Raw genomic sequence first — 20,276 nt, forward strand, 5'->3', positions numbered from 1 at the left:
AAAATGTATCAACACATATAATTATTAAAAAAAAACTGGGGTTTTGTGTGTTTTTCATATGACAGTCTCAGGATCCAATATCAGTAGTTAGTGAAGGTTATCGGCAAGCAGAGCAACTAGTTTTATATATGAGAGCTCTTCAGTTGTTGTCATCCTCTCTCCATTTGTCCAGACAGGAAGTGCAAGCTGGCCATTTACAACCATCAACTTCTGTAAAGAAAGGTTAGTTCTGAAAAATTTTCTACCAAGGTCAGAGGATAGCCTTGACTTATTTCTTCTTACCGATGATAATTATCAAGTTTCCTAGCTTATTGTTGTCACTTAACCTAGTACCTTGTTGAGAATAATCATAACAGTTGAAAAGGATATATATCAGGATCATAAATGAACCATATTTAATACAAGTATATTAAAAATTTGTTATTTTGCCACCCAAACAAAAATTAAAATTTTATTAACCTTTTCAGTAGCACGTATATCGATCTGCATTTTTCATATGTGGGCTCTGGGGAGTACATACATAGATCTGTGGTTTGAAGGTTGCCTCACAGTATGTTCCTTCAATAGAAGAATTGCCTTAAAATATTGCACGCATGTCCATCCCTTATCTGTGTTTTCAACTAATTATAGACAGTTTGTAATAGATGACAGCAGAAAAATAGCTTTGAAAAATAGGAGAAGATTGCACTTGTCAACTTCAGTTGTCCAGTGTGGGCTTACAAAAGCTGAAATTGAAGAATTTCTGTAGAATTCAGAACTAGAACTTGATAACACTGAACCAAGTAATACACACATATGTAGAGGATATTGTTCCATAAAAAAAGTAACAATAGGCTTTATTTACAAATATGTTTCCAAATTTTTTTACAATTTTTTGTGATTTGGTTTTTAAATAATTCTACTCTAATAATAGTTAAATAAAGGTAATGAAGTTGAAAGAACATACAGTCAGTCCTCGTATAACACGTGTTTACACTACACGAATTCGATCATACACGATTTATAAATAGGGGAACGATATCGTATATAACACGAACCGAATTCGCTTATGCGCGATTCGCCTTGGTCTTTACAAGAAATGGCAGTTGAATGCGGAATCACCCCAACTGAATGCAACACGATAGGAATAAAGAGAAGATTCTGAAAATGTATTTTATGTTTTTTTTATATCAGTGAAGGGGAAACACATTTCACCATAATAAGGTAAAAACCCACACAATTCCAGCTATCGGTATTATCGCAAATGCCATTAGATCGAGTTTACTACCAGTTTATAACAGATTCCACTAGCAGAAACGCAACTGGAAATTGTTTTTATTGTTTTATGGTAGTAACCCCCAGAAATGTGCTTTAGTAAAATGCGAGGTGTTAATAGTGTGTCTTTGCCTTTACGGTGTTGCTTATTCAGTTGCTACACGCATGCAGCTTTGTTTATGTGTATCAAGCGTGCCTCCTCATTTTTGTAATTGTGCTTTATTCTCTAAAAAATGAGTAAAATACTTAAAAGGTGTGAAAAGGAAACGTCCCGGTGAAGACACTACAAATTCAGAGAGAAAAAGAAAAGCAATATCGATAAACCGAGGCAGACTGGGTCAAAAATTCTTACCCGGGAAAATTTGTAGTGGCCTCATACTATGGTTTATGGCCAAAATCACACGCCCCACTGGGGTTTCCCCGGTAAGATTTATGACCAGTCTGCCTCTGTCAATAGAGAAAAAATATGAAATTGTGAAACGCTTGAGCAAAATGAAAGACCATGTGATATTGCACGTGCTACAGGCCTAAATGAGGCAACGCCGACAATTAGAAAGAATGCAGAGAAAATAAATACAACTTTCATAGCAGGAACAACTCAAAGTGTAATTAAAATCCATTAGATCAAGACACAAAGAATTGGGAGCGATGGAACGGCTGTCATCTGTTTGGATAAAAAATCAAACAAAAAACAAGTTTGCTTACGATAGAAGCAAAAGCATTAGCAATATTTCATTATGTAATAGTCGTAATAAAATACGTAAGGATTTTATTACGATTATTTATTGTGTTTGGTAATGTTTTGGTTACAAATGTGTGTTCAATCTTGGGTGGTCGGCATCTAACCCTATTTTTCCCATAGGGCCTGTTGTTTATATTGCAAGATTTTGCATTGCACGAGGGTTTCTAGGAACACAACTATCGTGCTATACGAGGACTGACTGTATTAATATTTTAAATCATTTATGTACAAGGTGTTTAGTTTGACAGATTCAGGAGAAATTCAGAATTCCACAAAAAATACAGCTCCACAGAGCCCATTGCTACAAAAGTATACTATGAAGGAACTACCCACATGCAGAAAACCCACTGCTGAAAGGGTTAAAACAGCATGCTGCAAATGTATAAAAATATTTTAAAATCACAATGCACAGTTAAAAAACCTATATATGAATATTTTTTTTAACAGTATACTTCATATTTATATTTGAATATGAAGTGCACACAAACTACAGATATATAAATAAATATATAATATAGCTTTTGATCAATACATTTCATTTTTATTAACCTGAACAGCTCATTTGGGGCAACCTTTTAAATAACAGAGAACTTTCAGCCATGCTGAGCTGTTAAGATTCTATTTAATATGTCCCCTTTGTTAATAATGCCAAGTAACAATTTCTTGAAATTCTATTGGTTATTTTACCTAAAAACTAATAAATACTATTCATCTTTACTGTATTTTATTTATTTTTTCAGTTCTGTGCACTATGAAGGACCATTATCATCACTGCTTAAATATGTGCAAATCACTTAATGGTGTAGGACTCCTCCAGTCTTCAGGGGTTGATCCAGGATCGTCCAAAATTACTGCTGACCGTCTTATTTATAATCATGCTATTGAAATGGTAATTATCTGCCAAAATAAGACAAGGCAACCCTGAAAACAAATTTTTTCAATTATACAATGATGATAACCAATTTTTAACATTTAAATAGTAAATTAAAATATTAATTTCATGTAGAAACAGCTTGTAGTTCTTTTTCAAATCAAATAATGAAAATTTAATATTTCAGTTTTAAAAGGAGTTTATTCTTGTATGCAATTTTCCCCTTTTTATATTTATTTTTTCAAAAATGCATAATCTTGTCAGACAATTTGACACTATCAGTCATGAGAATGGTTGCTTAACTGTTTAAACATCACACCTAATGATGTGATGCTTGAATAGTTAAATAGTTATTACACCATTAGTTGCTGGTCAGCATATAGATTTCTTTTAGAATTCTTGTAGATTTCTTTGAACTTATATGGCCATAATTAAGTATAAACATAAAATTTATTTATCAATAAAATCTTTGAAAATTTATGAGTGCCAAAGTTTGTAAAGTTCTTACTTGAATAGAAAAAAAGTTAGTTTAGAGATAAATGTTTAAACTTGCTAAGTTTGTAGTGAATTTTTATTCTAAAAAATGGAATACCCTGCAATTTTCAAAAAAGAAAATCATTAAAATAATGTCTGTGAGAAATAATTATTATTTCTCACAGCATTCCTAGATCTCTCTCACAACTGTAAAAAACAACTGGTTACAATGTCATACTGCCAAATGATGTGAACTTGACAGTTATAATATCAAAAACTGTTCAATCTGACAGAATTTTGTTTATGCATGTCGGCCATAGCAAAGATTTTCCTGCCACAATTTGAAAATACATTATTTTGTATCTCTGGAGAATATGATTTTGACCTATTCAGGAAATAGTGAATTAACTTCACTAAAAGGAGATTTTCATAACATTTTACTTGAATTCTCAGTTCAAATACCAAACATAAACTAACAGATCTTACATTGGTTGCCTTTGCAATTCATAATATTTTTTTATCTTTACATGTATATTTCTTATTATTAACCCGTAAATCAAAATCCAAAAAAAAAAAGCTTTCCAAATAATGGAAAGCTTTTTGTTAGAAAAAAATTAACAACTACACATAATGTGATAGCAAATAACTTCATAACTTGAAATTGCAGCATGTTGACAAGTTCCAACTTGCTAAAACATGTTTGGTGGCTCATCTAGATATAATAAACGTGAATCACCCATTTACCCGCAGTCAGTCTGAATTAGCATGGATTGAATAGAAAGTGTGTGTTTCATCACATTTTAAAATGAGTGCTTGTAATGAACAGCAAATCTGCATCAAATTTTGTTTCACATCAGGAAAAAAGTGCAACAGAAACCCACAAAATGCTAAAAACGGCTTTCATAGATGTTATATGTCATTCGAAGCCTTTTCAGTGGTTCACAGAGTTTAAAGAGGACCACCTGTTTGTCGAAGGTGATCCTCACTCTGCCCATCCTTCAACTTCAAAAACTAATGATTCAATCATTCATAATCAAATCAGGAGTGATCAAAATTTAATTACTGCAAAGTGGCTAATGCAATTGGTATTTTTATGGAACATGACAATCAGTTTAACCACAATATTTGGGAATGCCACACATTTCATCCCAGTTTTTGTCTCATTGTCCTCACTGATGATCACAGAGAGCAGCAATTTCTCACTTGTAAGGATTTTCGTCAGCATGCTGCTGTTGCTGCTTACCCACACTTTGTTTTTTTTTTCCATCATTACTGATGAACTGTAAATATTAGACTATGATCCAGAAACAGAGGACCAGTCCTCTGAATGGAAGAATCCATCTTCTCCAAGGTTCAAAAAAGCAAGACAATCTCAGTCAATCATGAAGATCATGCTTATCATATTTTTTGACTTTTCAGGCATTTTCATTAAGAATTTGTCCTGCATGGTCATACAGTGAACTAAGAATACCACAAAACAGTTCTACAGTGGTTGCATGATGCTGTTTGGAGAAAAGTGGGCTTCAAGGAATTGGCACTTGCATTGTGACAATAGTTCTGCATAGTCAATCTGTATTTTTGATTTTAGAAGTTTTTGTCAAGCACTATGGTCTCCCATCCAACATACTCAATGGATTTAGCTCCTTGTGATTTTTTTTTGTTTCCCAAGTTTAAAGCACCCTTAAAAGATCACTGATTTTGAACAACTGAGGAAATTATTCAGAAGTATTTTTCATTTGAATTATGGAATACTTTTAAAGCAAAAATCACAGGAGCTATCATGAATGCATACATACCTTTAAGAAAATATTGCAGGAGGAGGATGCCGAAATGGATGACTGCAGAGCTGGCTGGTCAAATAGAGCAGAAAAAGATAGCATGGGACAGTTACAGAGTGATGAAAAGTACTAAAACCTACGACGGTACAAATTGATTTGTAATAGTACCACAAATAAGGCCAGGGAAGTCAAGGCTGCATATGAGAAAGCATTAGCTAAGAGAGCAAAGAATGGGGACAAGGAATTTTTCATGTATATGAATACAACAAAGAAGAAAGCTAATCAGGTTGCACCCTTGTGCACTGGGTGTGGGAAAGTCTTAGATAACCCAGCCAATGTTGCCGATGAATCGAATAGGAACTTTGCATCTGTCTACTGAAGAAAGACCCTTCATGCTGAGAAGAGGCTGAGTCATATGAAATTAGTGACGTCATAATTACAGATGATTGTTTATTAGAAAAACTTTTGAGCATTAAGGCAAGTAAGGCTCCCAGAGTTGATGGCATATACCCTGTAGTTTTGAGGGAAGAGCGAGGGAGTGTATTGTACCACTGAGGTTAATTATGAGGGCATTTTTGGATTAAGGGGAGGATTCCTTTGGATTGGAGAAGTTTCCAGTGTATTGCCAATACATAAAAGCAGAGTTGTTAATGATCAGTGCCAAGCAGTGCTCCTTCAGGATGACTTGAACAGACTGCAGAGATGGTCAGAGAAGTGGCAGCTATGTTTTAATGCTGCTAAATGCAAGGAATAACAACCTACAAATAAATTATACACTTGGTGGGGTTGAATTAAAAACAATGGAGGAGGAAATGGATCTAGGAATTACAATACAGGCAGATATGAAGTTTTCTAAACAGGATAAATAGGCAGCCAGCAAAACTCAAGGTGTCCTATCGATAATTTATTGAATGTTATCCTGTAGAAATAGGGAGGTCATAATCCATAAGGCAATTGCAAGACCACATTTGGAATACAGTAATACCCCGACTTACGCGAACTCGGAGTTACGCGGTTCTTGATTTTTTCGTTTGGCAACGCTGCCGCCCACTATCTTCAAGGTCGTTTTTCATATGTTATCGATATACAGTGCGACGGCGGAGAATGAGAGCGAAAGATGAACAAAATTCAACTTTGCTGCTTTTATGTTTTTTATATCAGTGAAGGGGAAACACATTTCACCCTAATAACGTAAAAACCAACACAATTCCAGCTATCGGTATAATCGCAAATGCAATTAGATCGAGTTTACTACCAGTTTATAACAGATTTCACTAGCAGAAATGCAACTGGATTTTTATTGTTTTATGGTAGTAACCCCTAGAAATGTGAGGTGTTAATAGTGTATCTCTGCCTTTGTGGTGTTGTTTATTCAGTTGCTACATGCGCGCAGCTTTGTTTATGCGTATCAAGCGTGCCTCCTCGTTTTGTAATTGTGCTTTATTCCCTAAAAATGAGTAAAATACTTAATTAAAAGGTGTGAAAAGGAAGCGTCCTGGTGAAGACACTGCAGATTCAGAGAGAAAAAGAAAAGCAATTATCGATAAACAGAGGCGGACTGGATCAAAAATTCTTACCCGGGAAAATTTATAGTGGCCTCATACTATGGTTTATGGCCAAAATCACACTGGCCCACCGGGGTTTCCCCGGTAAGGCTTATGGCCAGTCCGCCTCTGTCGATAGAGAAAAAATATAAAATTGTGAAACGCTTTGAGCGAAATGAAAGACCATGTGATATTGCACGTGCTACAGGCCTAAACGAAGCAACGGCCAAAAGCACATGACAATTGCAAACTTGACAGGTTGAAAATTGAAAAGGGCTCAATTGTAAAGGGCTTAAAAATTTTAGAAAACATAGACTCCAACGAAGAACGCGTTATAGCTACAAAGCAAGGAATAAAAAAATTATTAGCTTGCTACGAAGAAATTCTGCGTGAAAAAAAGAACGCGCTGTGTCGTCAGACGAATTTGTTAGATTTTATGAAGCCATCGACATCGAAATAACTTTTTAACGTAAGTCATTTGTTTTTTAATACATATTTTGTATTAATATGTATAAAGAACTGCAATTTTATTAATATTTTTCTTCTAAACTAGTGTTTTTGTTAGTCCTTGGTCCCAATTAAGCAAAATTTATATGTATTTATATGCAAAGTTGTACCCCGACTTACGCGAATTCGACTTACGCGATTTTCGTCGGACCCACCTATCGCGTAACTTCGGGGTATTACTGTACTGTATTCAAGTATGAAGACCTCATCTGAAAAAAGACATTGAGCTTCTTAAAAGGGTCGAAAGATGGACAACTTGAATGGTGAGATTGGCAGAAGGATGACTGTATGAATAAAGACTCTAATTATGTAGACTACAGAGCATGGCAACCAGACACCTTAGAGGTGACCTAATTGAGGTTTATAAGGCTCTGAGAGGGATTAGTAAAATGAATGAAGGTAAAATTCACACTGTTATAAATAATTCCAGAAATAGGGGTCATAAATTCAAATTACGGGGGTTAAGGTTTAGATTAGCTTGCAGGAAGTTTTATTTTAGCCAGCAAGTCATAGATTGCTGGAACAAGTCTCTCTTGCAGGTAGTTGAGGCTCACAGTTTGAATAAATTCAAAGATCAGCTGGATAGTTACCTGTGTGAAAAGGAAAGCATATAATTTGCATTTTCTTATCTACACCCCCCCCCCCCAGCCAGTGCAACAAAAGCCTCTGGCTTCCTTGCACTGTATGGCTATTACTATTATTTTTCCTAATGAAAAAATCAGATAATTCATTTTAGCACTATTACAATTAAGTTAAAAAAAATTGAGTATAGGTAGTGAGATTGAAGAACATTCTTCTTGAACAAAATCAAAATAGTTATGTATTGCTGTTGTTTAGGGACTTAAAACTGAAAAGTTCTATCATTGGCACAAGCCTTGAAGTTCAGATGGTCAAGAAGAAATGGAATAAAAACAGTTGTAAATAGCAACCCAAAGTCCTAGCAGAATAATTTTCAGTTGCAAATTTTCTTTTGATTATTTTAAAAGAATGAATGTTCAGTTACTGCGTATTACGTTTACATTACATTTATATTTAAGTGAGCCATCATGTGCAAAAGCACTTCCCGTGCTTTTGCACATATGTCACTACAATTCACCTGCTTATCATTACAGAAACATCACATATCAGTAGTTTTATATAACAAAGCAGACTCCACATCTCTGGATCAATTTAAACATAAAAGTAAGAAAATAAAAGAGCGTTGATCAAGAGAGCAACCTTTAACGTCGCAGTGGGAACGGGCCATCACACCTACCATTGAGTTTCGGCACCCACCACAAGTTAGTAGGTTACTACTATCTAAGTTCTCAATTAACAAAAAAAAACAAATCCAAGGTAGTCCATCGCATGTAATTCACCACCTATTAAGTCCTAACAGATGGAATCAACACAAGGCCAGGAACCCTGCCCCTCAAAAGAGGACATAATCCATTATAAACTCACATCAGGCCAAGCGATGCCTTCACTGGCATCACATTAGCTCCATAAATAGTCCAGAAGGACATAACAAGCCATCTAGACCTCTCCAAGGGTAAACCAATGGTTCACCTCACCCTCAGCAAATCAACTAGTCATAGTCCATCCTCCTTCGAACTGCATCCAGGGCTCGTTCAAAATCCGGACATGTTCTGCATGTAGCAGGATGTCCCGAGGGGAGCTTCCTCTTCCAGCAATTCACACACCTGAGTTACTGAGTATTGTCTCCAATACACACACAATAAAGGATCTTTAATTGCATAATAAATAAGAAGAGATGAATTAAAGCTGGAATACTTCAGAATTAAAAGCAACTGTGAGATCCAATATAATGGCCATGCAATGTTGGCATTTGTAAGCTGTAATCCTTCCTTAGTGTTATCTTCCTTACGAAAGATAACACTAGCAGTTTTTAGCAGATATTGGTAAAAATAAGGAAAATGGGTGGAATGAATGAATTAATCAGTCTCCATGATGGCTGTATGCTTTTTTCTTTGCCAACCAGAAACTCATATTTTTCATCTTGCAAAACAGTCAAACTAGCATGAGATATATGCAATTTACAGATAGATTGATGTCAGATCATAGCTGTTGGCATGTATTCTAAGCAACCCCACTAGTAATTATAATTTTTAATTCCATTTTTCATTTTCTCTTTTAGTGCCAGTCAGCAGCACTTGAGGAACTGTTTGGAAATTCAAAAGAGGTACTTTATTCTATATGTATCAGAATAAACTTGTTTTAATGTGCAAACTTTTAAAATATCTTTACTTTTTCATTTGTTTTTTAAATTTTCAAGAAATTCTTTAAATATTGTAATAAGTATTAAAAAGGGGAAAAAAAAAAAAAAGGTAAACTGCAGCTATTATTAATCCACTGCACGATGGAAGCCTCCTAAATGATTCATATTGAGGGAAATGGACCATAATCTGCCACGCTGGTCCAGTGAAAGTTGTCAGATCGACCATATTTAGCAGTCAGGGGCTTGAACCCCGGTCTGCTCAAAGAGCGTATACTCCTGACTACCTGGCTATGGAGGCCAGTCTAAATATTGTATTTAATATTCTTTCTGCGAAGTACAATTTTTGCTGTACAGTCAATATAATTTTTTCTTATTTTTTTCCTCATAATTATTAACCAACAGGTATTTGTAAAAATCAGTTAAAAATCCATTCATTTTTACCATCACTTTACAATAATTCACTTAATAAAAATAGTTAATGTTCACTATTTATGAATTTAATATCTTGGCTGTCAATTTTCTGTTCATATGGCTGATAGTTTTAACCCTAATTACATTAACCCTGGAATCACAAAAATCTAGTTATTAAATGCATTTGCATATAACCACAAGTAACAGAGGGACTCCTGGAGAAACAGCATTTCTCCAGTTTGTAAAACAACTGGAGAAATGCTGTCAGGAAATCTGAGTGTCAAGATTATAATCTCACTGCCAAAAAACTGAAAAGAAGCATTAGTAGGAATTGATTAGTGTGGTAGGAGGAGGAGTTATGCAAAAATTGCCATTGACAGAAAAGCAAGATTCTAGAAGTTTAGTTTTAGTATTAGTAATAGCAAATGATGCAAGAAAGCAAGCTCAGACAGCATTAGCCTCGGGTATCCTCTTCTTGCCTCTGCTGTCATGAGAATAAACAGAAATTTCTGTATTTCTATTTAGTTCTGCAAATTGCAGCATCTGGAGACTTGGACACCTTGTCAGGTGATCTGATTGAAGTGTTTAAGGCTTTGAATGGATTGAGAAAGCCCATTGCTGATGGCATTCTTTCCTCTACTATACACGTGAGAGAGCATAAATTCAAATTAAGGAAGGATGGTTGCAGGATAGATGTGCAGAGGTTTGCCTTCAGCCAGTGGTTGGTTGATTGTTGAATTTATTCAAACTGCCCACTTCCATCTTTTGATGTGGAAGTGGGCAGTTTGAATAAATTCAAGGAAGAACTAGATAAATTATTAGAGAGGATGAACAGGTAATGTGGGAGGTTTTCCTTTTTTTTCTTTTTTTTTTTTTCCTCTTTTGGCTGATGCTATATAAACTTGCTTTCTTGCAAGTTTGCCACTACTACTACTAATAATAATAACACTAACCAACAAAAAAATTTTTTGTTATACCTCCACAATGAAAATATGTGATTCTGGAGGAAATAAACATGCTGATTCTGAAAATCACCATAAAAAGTCTCTATCACATCTACATCAAAAAAATATATCAACGTTTAATGTTAAAATAAAGAGATATATAAGTAAAGCTCAAGTTTGTAATACAAAAATATATCATACATTCTCTGTGACTCATTTAATTTCAGAAAAAATATCATAAATCATTGCAAAATAGTTATATTTCAATAATATATAATCAGCATACCTGTAATTGTCCTTAAAAATGTTTGCTACAAAGGGGTTTTCTCTTGTATTCCTGCTTACTCTCCCTCACAAGGAACCAGCAGTAATCCCCCATAATTACAGGATCCCAGAAATATGTACCGCTTTTCCATCATAGAAATACCTTGATGAAACCATTCCCCTTGTTCATCACTCATATCTCCCAGATTTTCAGGAAAAAATTCCAGATGTGAATAAAGAAAATGAAATTTCAGTGGCATTCGACAGCCCATGTTTTTGTGGCACTCGAATAAATTAGACACCAATATTTCATAGTTTTCTTCTTTCCTATTACTCAAAAAACCATGACTACCACCTTAAATGATCACCAAGCTGCCAATTCAAACTCTTTTAACCTGGGTTTCAAACACATCGTCTTTCAGGAGTTTTCTAATTTGGGGTCCTACGAAAATTCCTTAAGTTTGGCATATGTTAATTAGGTAACACACTTCTCAAGTATGCAAATCCATTACCTTCTATATCTAGTCCCATCGCGAAATTTTTCATCAATCCAAGTTTGATGTGCAGGGGTGGAAGAACCTTGTTTGATTGCACTAAAGAAATATTTTACATTACATTGTCCTTGTATGAACTCGTTCCCGCTTGACCCAATGTTGCACAACTTAATGTTCTTCTGTTGAATGGCTGTCCCACAAACACAAAATACTATTTTTGAACCCCCCCCCCTTGCAAACCAACAAGCAAACCAGGATTACGGTTGGAACATATGCATGTTCCAACCGTAATCCTGGTATTTTATGGCATGTAGAACCTTAGACATGCTTTCATGACTTTCTTTAAATCCATTAATTCATTGCCATTATGAAGCAAAACTGCTTTTAAACTTAATTTTGAGGCATCTATGAATAAATGCCATTCATCTGACTTATGCACGACACCTAGTTCTTTCAGAAGTCCAATAATGTATTTGCAAAAACACGTACTGTCCTCCTTAGCAAAGTATTTCGAAAACTTTTCATGTCTTTTTCAAAACACAAACCTTTGTTCCTGCTGTGAGTATATTCCACTGCTGTAACCTAGAACATAAAGTTCAGCTTGTTCTTTCGACAAATTTAAGTCTCAAACCAAGTCATTCAACTCATCTTGTTTGATTAAATGTATTTCGCTCCCTGAGCTTATTGGATGATAGTCGACGTCTTGGGAATCCTCAGCTTGAACTTGATCACTATTATCTTCCCCACTACTGTTACCCCAAGTTTTGGGAGCACTGGTACTGGCAAATCGTCACTGTGTGGAATGGGCCAAATTGTAGAAAGTATATTTGGATATGTTGTAGCATGTTTGCCATTTTTTTGGACATACCAGATATATTTGTAATACAGAACTAGCAATCATTAATGTGGTTAGATAGTTCTCGCCAAACCATAGGGGCAAAAACTTGGAAAACCTTGGCACAGCCTACAAAAATCTTCACCAAAAATGCCAAGTGCCTAAGAACCATAAATAGAAATCTGAATCGATTGCTAAAATTAAGAGAATTAGCTTATATCTCTTAAAAGAAATCAGTATGTCATATATTACTGGCTAGATTATGCAAAATTGGAATATTTTGGTAAAACATAACTTCCTCTGTATTTAATAACTGTGATGTGATGTGCAACTATCATGGCATGATAGTTGCACATCACATTTTTTTTTTTTTTTTTGAAATCTGCACATAAAAATTGGTTAAAAACAGCATTTAAGTTCTTGGAGGTAAAAATCATGTTGGCTAGTGTAATTATTATTCTAAAGGATATTTCTTGGCTAAATGCCTAAGCATATGAAGGAATTTATTTATGCATGGGTAATGCACTCACATCATTTCTACAACCAAGGTAGTTTTAATGCATTGTTTGATCGTGAATACCTTTACAATGAGTTTCCATGGTATTGCACTACCTTGAATAAGTAACGCTTCACCCTACGAAGAAGACTAATGTTACTTATTCTCAGTGGATACCACCACCCAGAAGTATAATAGAATAAGTATAACACATTACCCATGCATAAATAAATTCCTTCACACTCTTAGGCATTTAGCCAAGAAATATCTTTTAGATTAAACCACGCACGCCACAGGCATCTCTCATATCGTGGAGTTATACTTCGTAACTGGGTTGTCACTATTGCAACAAAAGGGCACCTGCCTACCCCACTGATGAGAAGCCAGTAAGCTTCGAAACTGTGCCGTCTGGGTGGTGGTATTCACTGAGAATAAGTAACATTAGTCTTCTCCATAGGTGAAGTGTTACTTATTTGAGGTAGTGCAATACCATGGCACTTACGTTGTGAAGGTATTCACAATCACACAATGCATTAAAACTACCTTGGTAGTAGAAATGATTTGTGTGCATTACCCATGCACACAGATCATTATTTAAGGATGCTAAATATTTTACTGTAATTTCTGAATTTGTTAATTATTTGACAATCCTTAAATACAACAGCTAGAAAATTCCATAAAATAAACTCAAACATTTGTCTAGTGTTTTCTTTTTTTTTTTTTTAAATTATTATTATTTGTAAAAATTCGGTTTATTTTCAAGTGATGTGATCACATTATTGAAGGTAATGTTTACTTACAGTGTTTCCAGCATTATCAGACAGCCCAGATTCTTTTGCATAGCTTGGCACAACTAGTAAATAATGAAGATGACAAAAAGCTTCTCAGCAGATGTAAGTCTCATTCTTTTGCTATTATTATTTAAATGAAAACTCATTGAAACAAATTTTCAAAAAATGTGTCAATGTGATTCTTGTGTTGAATATTCAATATTTAATCATCATCAGTGCCTTTCAACTTACCTCACCTATCTGTTTCACCAATAACGGCACCTTTTTAACTGCTTCATTATTAATACTTGGGTGAATCAAAAGGAATTTAGACATTTATCCCAATGTTGCAAAAGCAAATTCTTAATATAGAATTCAGCTAGCTACTTTTGAGGCCACATCATTACTGTAGTTACCATATCCACATAAAAACACAGCTTTTAGGGTTATTGTCCAAGTAAAACAAAATATATAATATGATAATCACACTGAGAAAAATCTAGGCAGTAGTGAGAATTTTAGTACTTTCCAGTGAAATCCATTCAGTGTTGCTTTCATAACTCTCATTCTGTAGGAAATTATGTTGCCACACAGTAACACAACACCATTACTAAACAGTAGCATTTTTGCATTAGTTTTCTCCATTTATTGTGGTGTATGTGGTAGCAACAATAATAGGGTTTGGTTATCAAAGAAAAATGTGAACAAGTCATCAGCGCTGTACATGATACAGGTATAAGCCTTCCTTAGCTACAGCTATCCTGCTCATCCTTTTTACCTGCTTTAATAGTGGTGTAGTGATCCATTTCGAGCAACCTGCTGTGGCAGGATGCCAATTTTCTTCTGTATGTCTATATGGTGTTTGGGTATTCACATTGTAGACACTTTCTGATATGTAAGTAGTTATGCATTATGGAGTGGTGCCTCCGTAGCCAGGTGGGAAGGAGCAGCAGTGCGTAGCACACGCTTCTTGATTAGACCGGGGTTCGAGCCCATCACCACCAAATACGAGGATGCAGAAAGGTCAGGGAATGAACACCGCATATTCCCGGAGCAATGTGGCCTTAGTTGCTAATGCTCCTAAAAACCAAACAACAGCAGCATTATGGAGCACACATTACCAGCACTGACATTCACCACTTTCACTATCACATGAAGAATTACATACAAATTTACTTGTTCAGTTCATTCATCTTTACCTCCATAATTGCTACACTTTTAAATTCATGATATGCTTTTCCAGCTTGTGACAGGTTTGTCATGAGTTGGAGAAAATCCTTGAATTGTTTATATCACTTGTAAAACATTGATATGATAATTTGCATGCAATAAAAAAATTCACTTGAAACTACTACTCCTGCAGCCAGAAGCTGCTGATTTGGAAAAACCCATCTGCATTTCATCAATGTGCATTGTCCAATCTGTTATGCATACATGCTTCACATTATTATTATTATTAGCGGTAGTAGTAGTAGCGTCATATGATGCAAGAAAGCAAGCTTATAAAGCATCAGCCAAAAAAAAAAAAAAAAAAATTCCCTCATCAAATGCCCACTTCTACAACAGATGGAAGTTTGTTCAGAGAATCAACCACCAGTGGGTGGTTGATTCTCTGAAGGCAAGTCCTGCAATCATCCTTCCTCAATTTGAATTTATGCCTCCTTTCGTATAGTCTGAGCAAGAGGTAGAATGCCATAAGAATTGAGCTTGCTCAGTCCATTCAAAGCCTTAAACATCTCAATCAGATAATCTCACAGGTGCCTAGTATCCAGATGCTACAGTTTGCAGAACTGAAGAGTGTCTTGGTAAGACCACCCTTTCATTTCCTTCACCAGTCTCTCTGCCCTTCTCTGCACCCATTCCAGCAGATTTATATCTTTCATAAAATGAGGCCTCCAGACCTGCATGCAGTACTCATGATGCAGCCTAACCATTGCCTTATACAAAGGTAAAATCATTTCCTTTTCCCTGCTAACAAAGTTCCTGTATATCATTGACAAAATCCCATGACCTGCCCTGGTAGCCTGTCTGCATTGCTCAGAAAACTTTATATGTGACTGCACAGTTACTCCCAGGTCTTTTTAATTTTCCATTAACCTGAGTGTATTACTACAGAGTTGGTACCATAATCTAGGATTACTGCTACCCATATGCAGTACCCTGCATTTGTTAATGTTAAACTTCAACTGCCATTTCTTGGCCCATCTACCTAATTTTTCTAGATCTTGTTGCAATATCTGATCCTGATTATTCTCATTAGCCACACTGCCAACCTTGATATTATTTGCAAACTTAAGACATTATCTGATATATCTTCATCAATATCATTAATACAGCAGACCCTCGTTATAACGCAGTTCGCTTTATGCTGATTCGCTATAACGCTGTTCTTATATTATAAACCCATATCTGACTATAACGCTGTCACAAATCACTATAACGCTCTTTTACCAGCATACAGATTGCATTTTTGGCATATTTAACGAAAATGTTTCATCTGATGGAGTTGATAACTTGAAAATGAATAGCAAAACAGCATTAAAACATTTCCCACGCCGACTTGAGAAATTTTCCCACGCTCAGTGAAATTTTCTTGCACGCTAATTTAATTACAGTACAGTGACTTGTTACATAGTTCCAAATTCAACATTTTAAAAAATGATCAAGTATATTGATTGTAATATTTGCGTTATATGCATTTATCCGAAGTCTAGTCATCACTCAGTACAGTATTAGACATAGTGCATAATGGACAGTTTACTCGAACATTGAATCATAATTAATGCAACCAACGCAGTTACATTTTTGAAGAGTTAATAATGGCGGATAAGAATTAAAAAGCGACAACATCTGGATGCAGTACGAAGCCTACTAGGGTAAGAAAAAGACTGAATTTCAAAATTAAATTATATGTTTTGAAGTGAATTGATTCTATTCAATGAAAAGTGGATGTGTGTGTAATAATTTAGGACTGGCAGGTTCAACTGTAAGAACAATTATAAAAAATAAAGAATTAATTTTAGCAGTGGAAAGACAGTTGTTCCACTGCAAGCAACTAGGCTGGCTATTATAATTGAAATGGAGAGACTTCTAAATATGGCACATTTTGGCCTCAGCTGCCCTTGTGCCCTTAAATACCAATACTTCTAAATAATTTTATTGAAGATAATGTCCAAAGCACAATTCCGTTTAGTTTAAATATTATTAAAGAAAAATAAAAGCGATTAACCTATATGATGATCTGAAGAAAGCTCACCTAAAAAATAAAAAAAATTCGGAACCATTTAAAACTAGTAAGGGTTAGTTGGATAGATTTAAAATCCAGGGAGAAGCCGCAAGTGCAAGGAGCCAAAACTTTCAAAAAGAACTTGTTAAATTATTGAAAAAGGGTATTATGTGTTATACTTCTCAACAAGTTTTTAACATGGATGAAGCAGGACTTTTTTGGAAATGAATGCCTAAAAGAAGTTTCATATTGAAAGAAGCAAAAAAACATGCCAGGTTTCAAAGCGGTGAAGGATCATTTGACTTTATTGTTGGGTGGTAAAGCTGCAAGGGATTTTAAATTAAAACCCCTTTTAGTTTACCAGGAAGAGGGCCTAAGTACAACCCAAAATCGGCACATTTTTCATGATTAAATTCATTAATTAAATGAAATCAATTAAATTCATGATTTTAATTGGAATTTTAAGTTTAATTTTGATATGTAAGTAAGTAGTTGCCACATAATTACATATGTATGTAATGCAGAATATTTTATTTTATATGTACAAATATTTGAATATTAAATATTTTGACCAACATTTGTGCATCTTTTCACTACCATTTATTATTGATTAAGAAATATCCTATGCCACTGATCGCAACTCACAAATACATGTTACCTTATGGGAATGTGGCGCTCGCTTAGCACGGATTCACTTAGTGCTGTGTTTTTCCAGAACGAATTATCAGCATTAAGCGGGGGTCACCTGTAAATGGATAAAACAACAATGGGTCCAGCACTGAACCCTGGAGGAACCCACTAATAACATTAGTCCATGAAGAGCAGGTCTGTTAATAACCACTTTCTGTCTTCTTCCGCTCAATCATTCCTTTAGAGCATTAACTTGCCCTTAATGCTACATTGTTCCAATTTGTACAGCAGTCTTTTATGTTCAACAGTATCAAAAGCTTTCCTGAAATCCAAGTATATGATATCAAAATGATTTTTTGCATCCCGTTTCTTTGTTATTGCATCATAATATCAGATTGGTCATACAAGATCATCCCTTAACAAATCCATACTAGGACTACAGTATAAATAATTCCTTTTAGATGATCCTGCATTGCTTCTTTAACCAGAGACTCCACTATTTTCCCTGAAACAGAAGCTAAGCTAACAGGTCTGTAGTTACCCATCACCTTTGTAAATTCAAGATACATTCACACATCTCCATTCTATAGGAACCTCTCCTGAATCAAAAGATGCTCTCATAATTATGGCTAAGAGTTTGCTTATCTCCTTTGCTGCCTCCTTTAATATAATTGGATAGATCCCATCCAACCCTGGTGCTTTTTTATGTTTAGCTTCAACAATTTCTCTTCCACTTTCCTCTCAGTTATTACAAAATCATTTAGCTCCCTGTTAGATTTTAAAGAATTTTGGAAATCCCCTATCTAAAGAACTCCTTGTGTGTGAATGTAGATGCAAAATACCTATTCAGCTTGTCTACAACCTGGGAAGGATCATTAACAGTTAAACCATAGACATCAAGCAGACCAATGTGATTTAGCCCCTTCCTTCTACTGTTAATGTAAGTAAAGAAGTCTTTACTGGTTTTCTTGACAGTCTGTGCCATAACTTGCTTGACATCCTCTGTGACTTTATTACAGACTAGTTTATATCTACTATAGGCTTCTGTATCTCCTGATAATTTATATGCATCCTATGCATATTTCTGCTCTGCCACAAGTCTCATCAGTTCTTCTGACATCCATTTAGGTCTAAACTTGGAATGATATTTCTTAGTTGGTATCAAAAGCTTAGTAGCTTCTACAATTGCTTTTCTGATTGGTACCTATTTAGAATTTTCTGTTGGTAACATCATCAGACAGTTTCACTGTATAGAATTCAAAAACTGTGACGACTGTATGTCATCCTTACAGGAGGAAAAGCCCCACCCTTGACAGTAGTTATGCCTTTAAGCAAATTCCACATCAGCATACTGTGATCACTGCCATGCAGAGGTTCTTTTACCTGCAGGTTCTTAATGCGTGAAGAATCGCTGCTGATAATTGGATCAAGAGTACTGCTTCCTCTTTTTGCTTCTCTAATATTTTTTTTTTTTTTATGAACACCCCAAACACGAGAGGTATTAGATCCTATAGTACTTAGTACCGTGCTTGGGTTGAAGGTTGAGAAGACAAAAGAATATATTTGTTGACATTAGACTTGAACTTCTGTAGACTGTAATTTTTGGGAAATATGTATGAAAGAAGGTTGTTCCAGAAAACGGCAGTTGAATGAATAAACAAGGAAGATGAAAAGTTGGTTCTGTGAGTTTGAAGTTGGACAGTAAATGGATGTTGGCACATGTTCAGACTGTTTTGAAAGAGAGAGCGGGAATTATAGAAGCCAATTCAGAACAGTGCCCATGGAAGTATCTGTAGAAAAAGCATTCAGCAGAAACAGTACGTCTATGAAACGGAGAGTGGAGAGACTCTGTTAGAGTTGAGTCATTAATTAACCTAACTGCCCTCTTCTGAATGGAATCTAGCAGGCTGAGAGAGGTTTTCGGGGTGCCCCAAAAACAATATTCCATGGTAGGGTGGATTTGCAATTTGTACAGAGTGAACAGCTGTTTGGAAGAAAAGTAACACTGAAAGCGAAAGAGAAAACCAAGTTTTTTTAAATGCAGAGGAATCAGTATCTAATGTCTTGTGCCAAGAGAGATTACAGGTCAGGGTAATCTCCCAAAAGAGATATATTTTGTCTATAAATCGGAGTATCACCAAAAATAAGCATAGGAGCAAAAGAATTCTTTTTGCGAGCTTTAAGAGAGGACTGAATTTTAGAAGAATTGAAATCAACTAAGTTGTCTTTGCCCCACTGGAGAATTACCTGGAGATCGGCATTTAAGGAATTGGTAGCGGATATTTGAGAAGTTGAAGCTGATTGAGCAGGGCAAGGTTTCTCAAACTGGAAAGTGGAATGCAATGTGCTATCGTCAGCAAAACTATGATAGGATTTCCGGTCAATGGAAGAAGGTCATTAATATACAAAAGGAAAAGAGTGGGGGAAAGAACTGAACCTTGAGGGACACCAGCATTAGTGGAGAAGTTGGAAGACAGAGAGCCATCTACCATCATCCTCAGTGAGCGATCAGAGAGAAAACTGGATAACCAATTACAAAAAAAGTTGGCAAACCATAAGATGGAAGCTTGTTTAGAAGACCTCTATACCAAACACAATCGAAAGCCTTTGAGATGTTAAGAGCAACTGCTTGTGTTTCACCGAACTTCTCCATTGAATTTGTCCATAAATGGGTAACATAAGCTAGAATATCACCAGTGGATCGACACTGACGGAATCCATACTGGCGATCGCTGATCAGATGGAAGGATTCTAGATAGTTTAAGAGTTTGTGGTTAATTGATTTCTCCATTACTTTAAAAAGAGCAGAAGTAATTGC

The 20,276-nt window shown here is 35.4% G+C and overlaps 1 protein-coding gene across 1 annotated transcript in view; it reads left to right on the forward strand.

The window, feature by feature from the left end:
- The window catches only part of LOC150086163 (serine/threonine-protein kinase unc-51-like), a 231,459-nt gene that overhangs the window by 208,058 nt on the left and 3,125 nt on the right, over positions 1 to 20,276 (forward strand). The window contains exons 21-24 of the mRNA XM_090373751.1: positions 66 to 222; positions 2,737 to 2,885; positions 9,308 to 9,352; positions 13,635 to 13,725. Of these exons, the coding sequence (XP_090229877.1) occupies positions 66 to 222; positions 2,737 to 2,885; positions 9,308 to 9,352; positions 13,635 to 13,725 (442 nt within the window). The remainder of the gene's footprint in view (positions 1 to 65; positions 223 to 2,736; positions 2,886 to 9,307; positions 9,353 to 13,634; positions 13,726 to 20,276) is intronic.

The sequence above is a fragment of the Mastigoproctus giganteus genome, chromosome 5 (assembly GCF_048544385.1).
Source record: "Mastigoproctus giganteus isolate SK-2022 chromosome 5, ASM4854438v1, whole genome shotgun sequence".
In the NCBI taxonomy this organism is placed as follows: Eukaryota; Metazoa; Arthropoda; class Arachnida; order Uropygi; family Thelyphonidae; genus Mastigoproctus; species Mastigoproctus giganteus.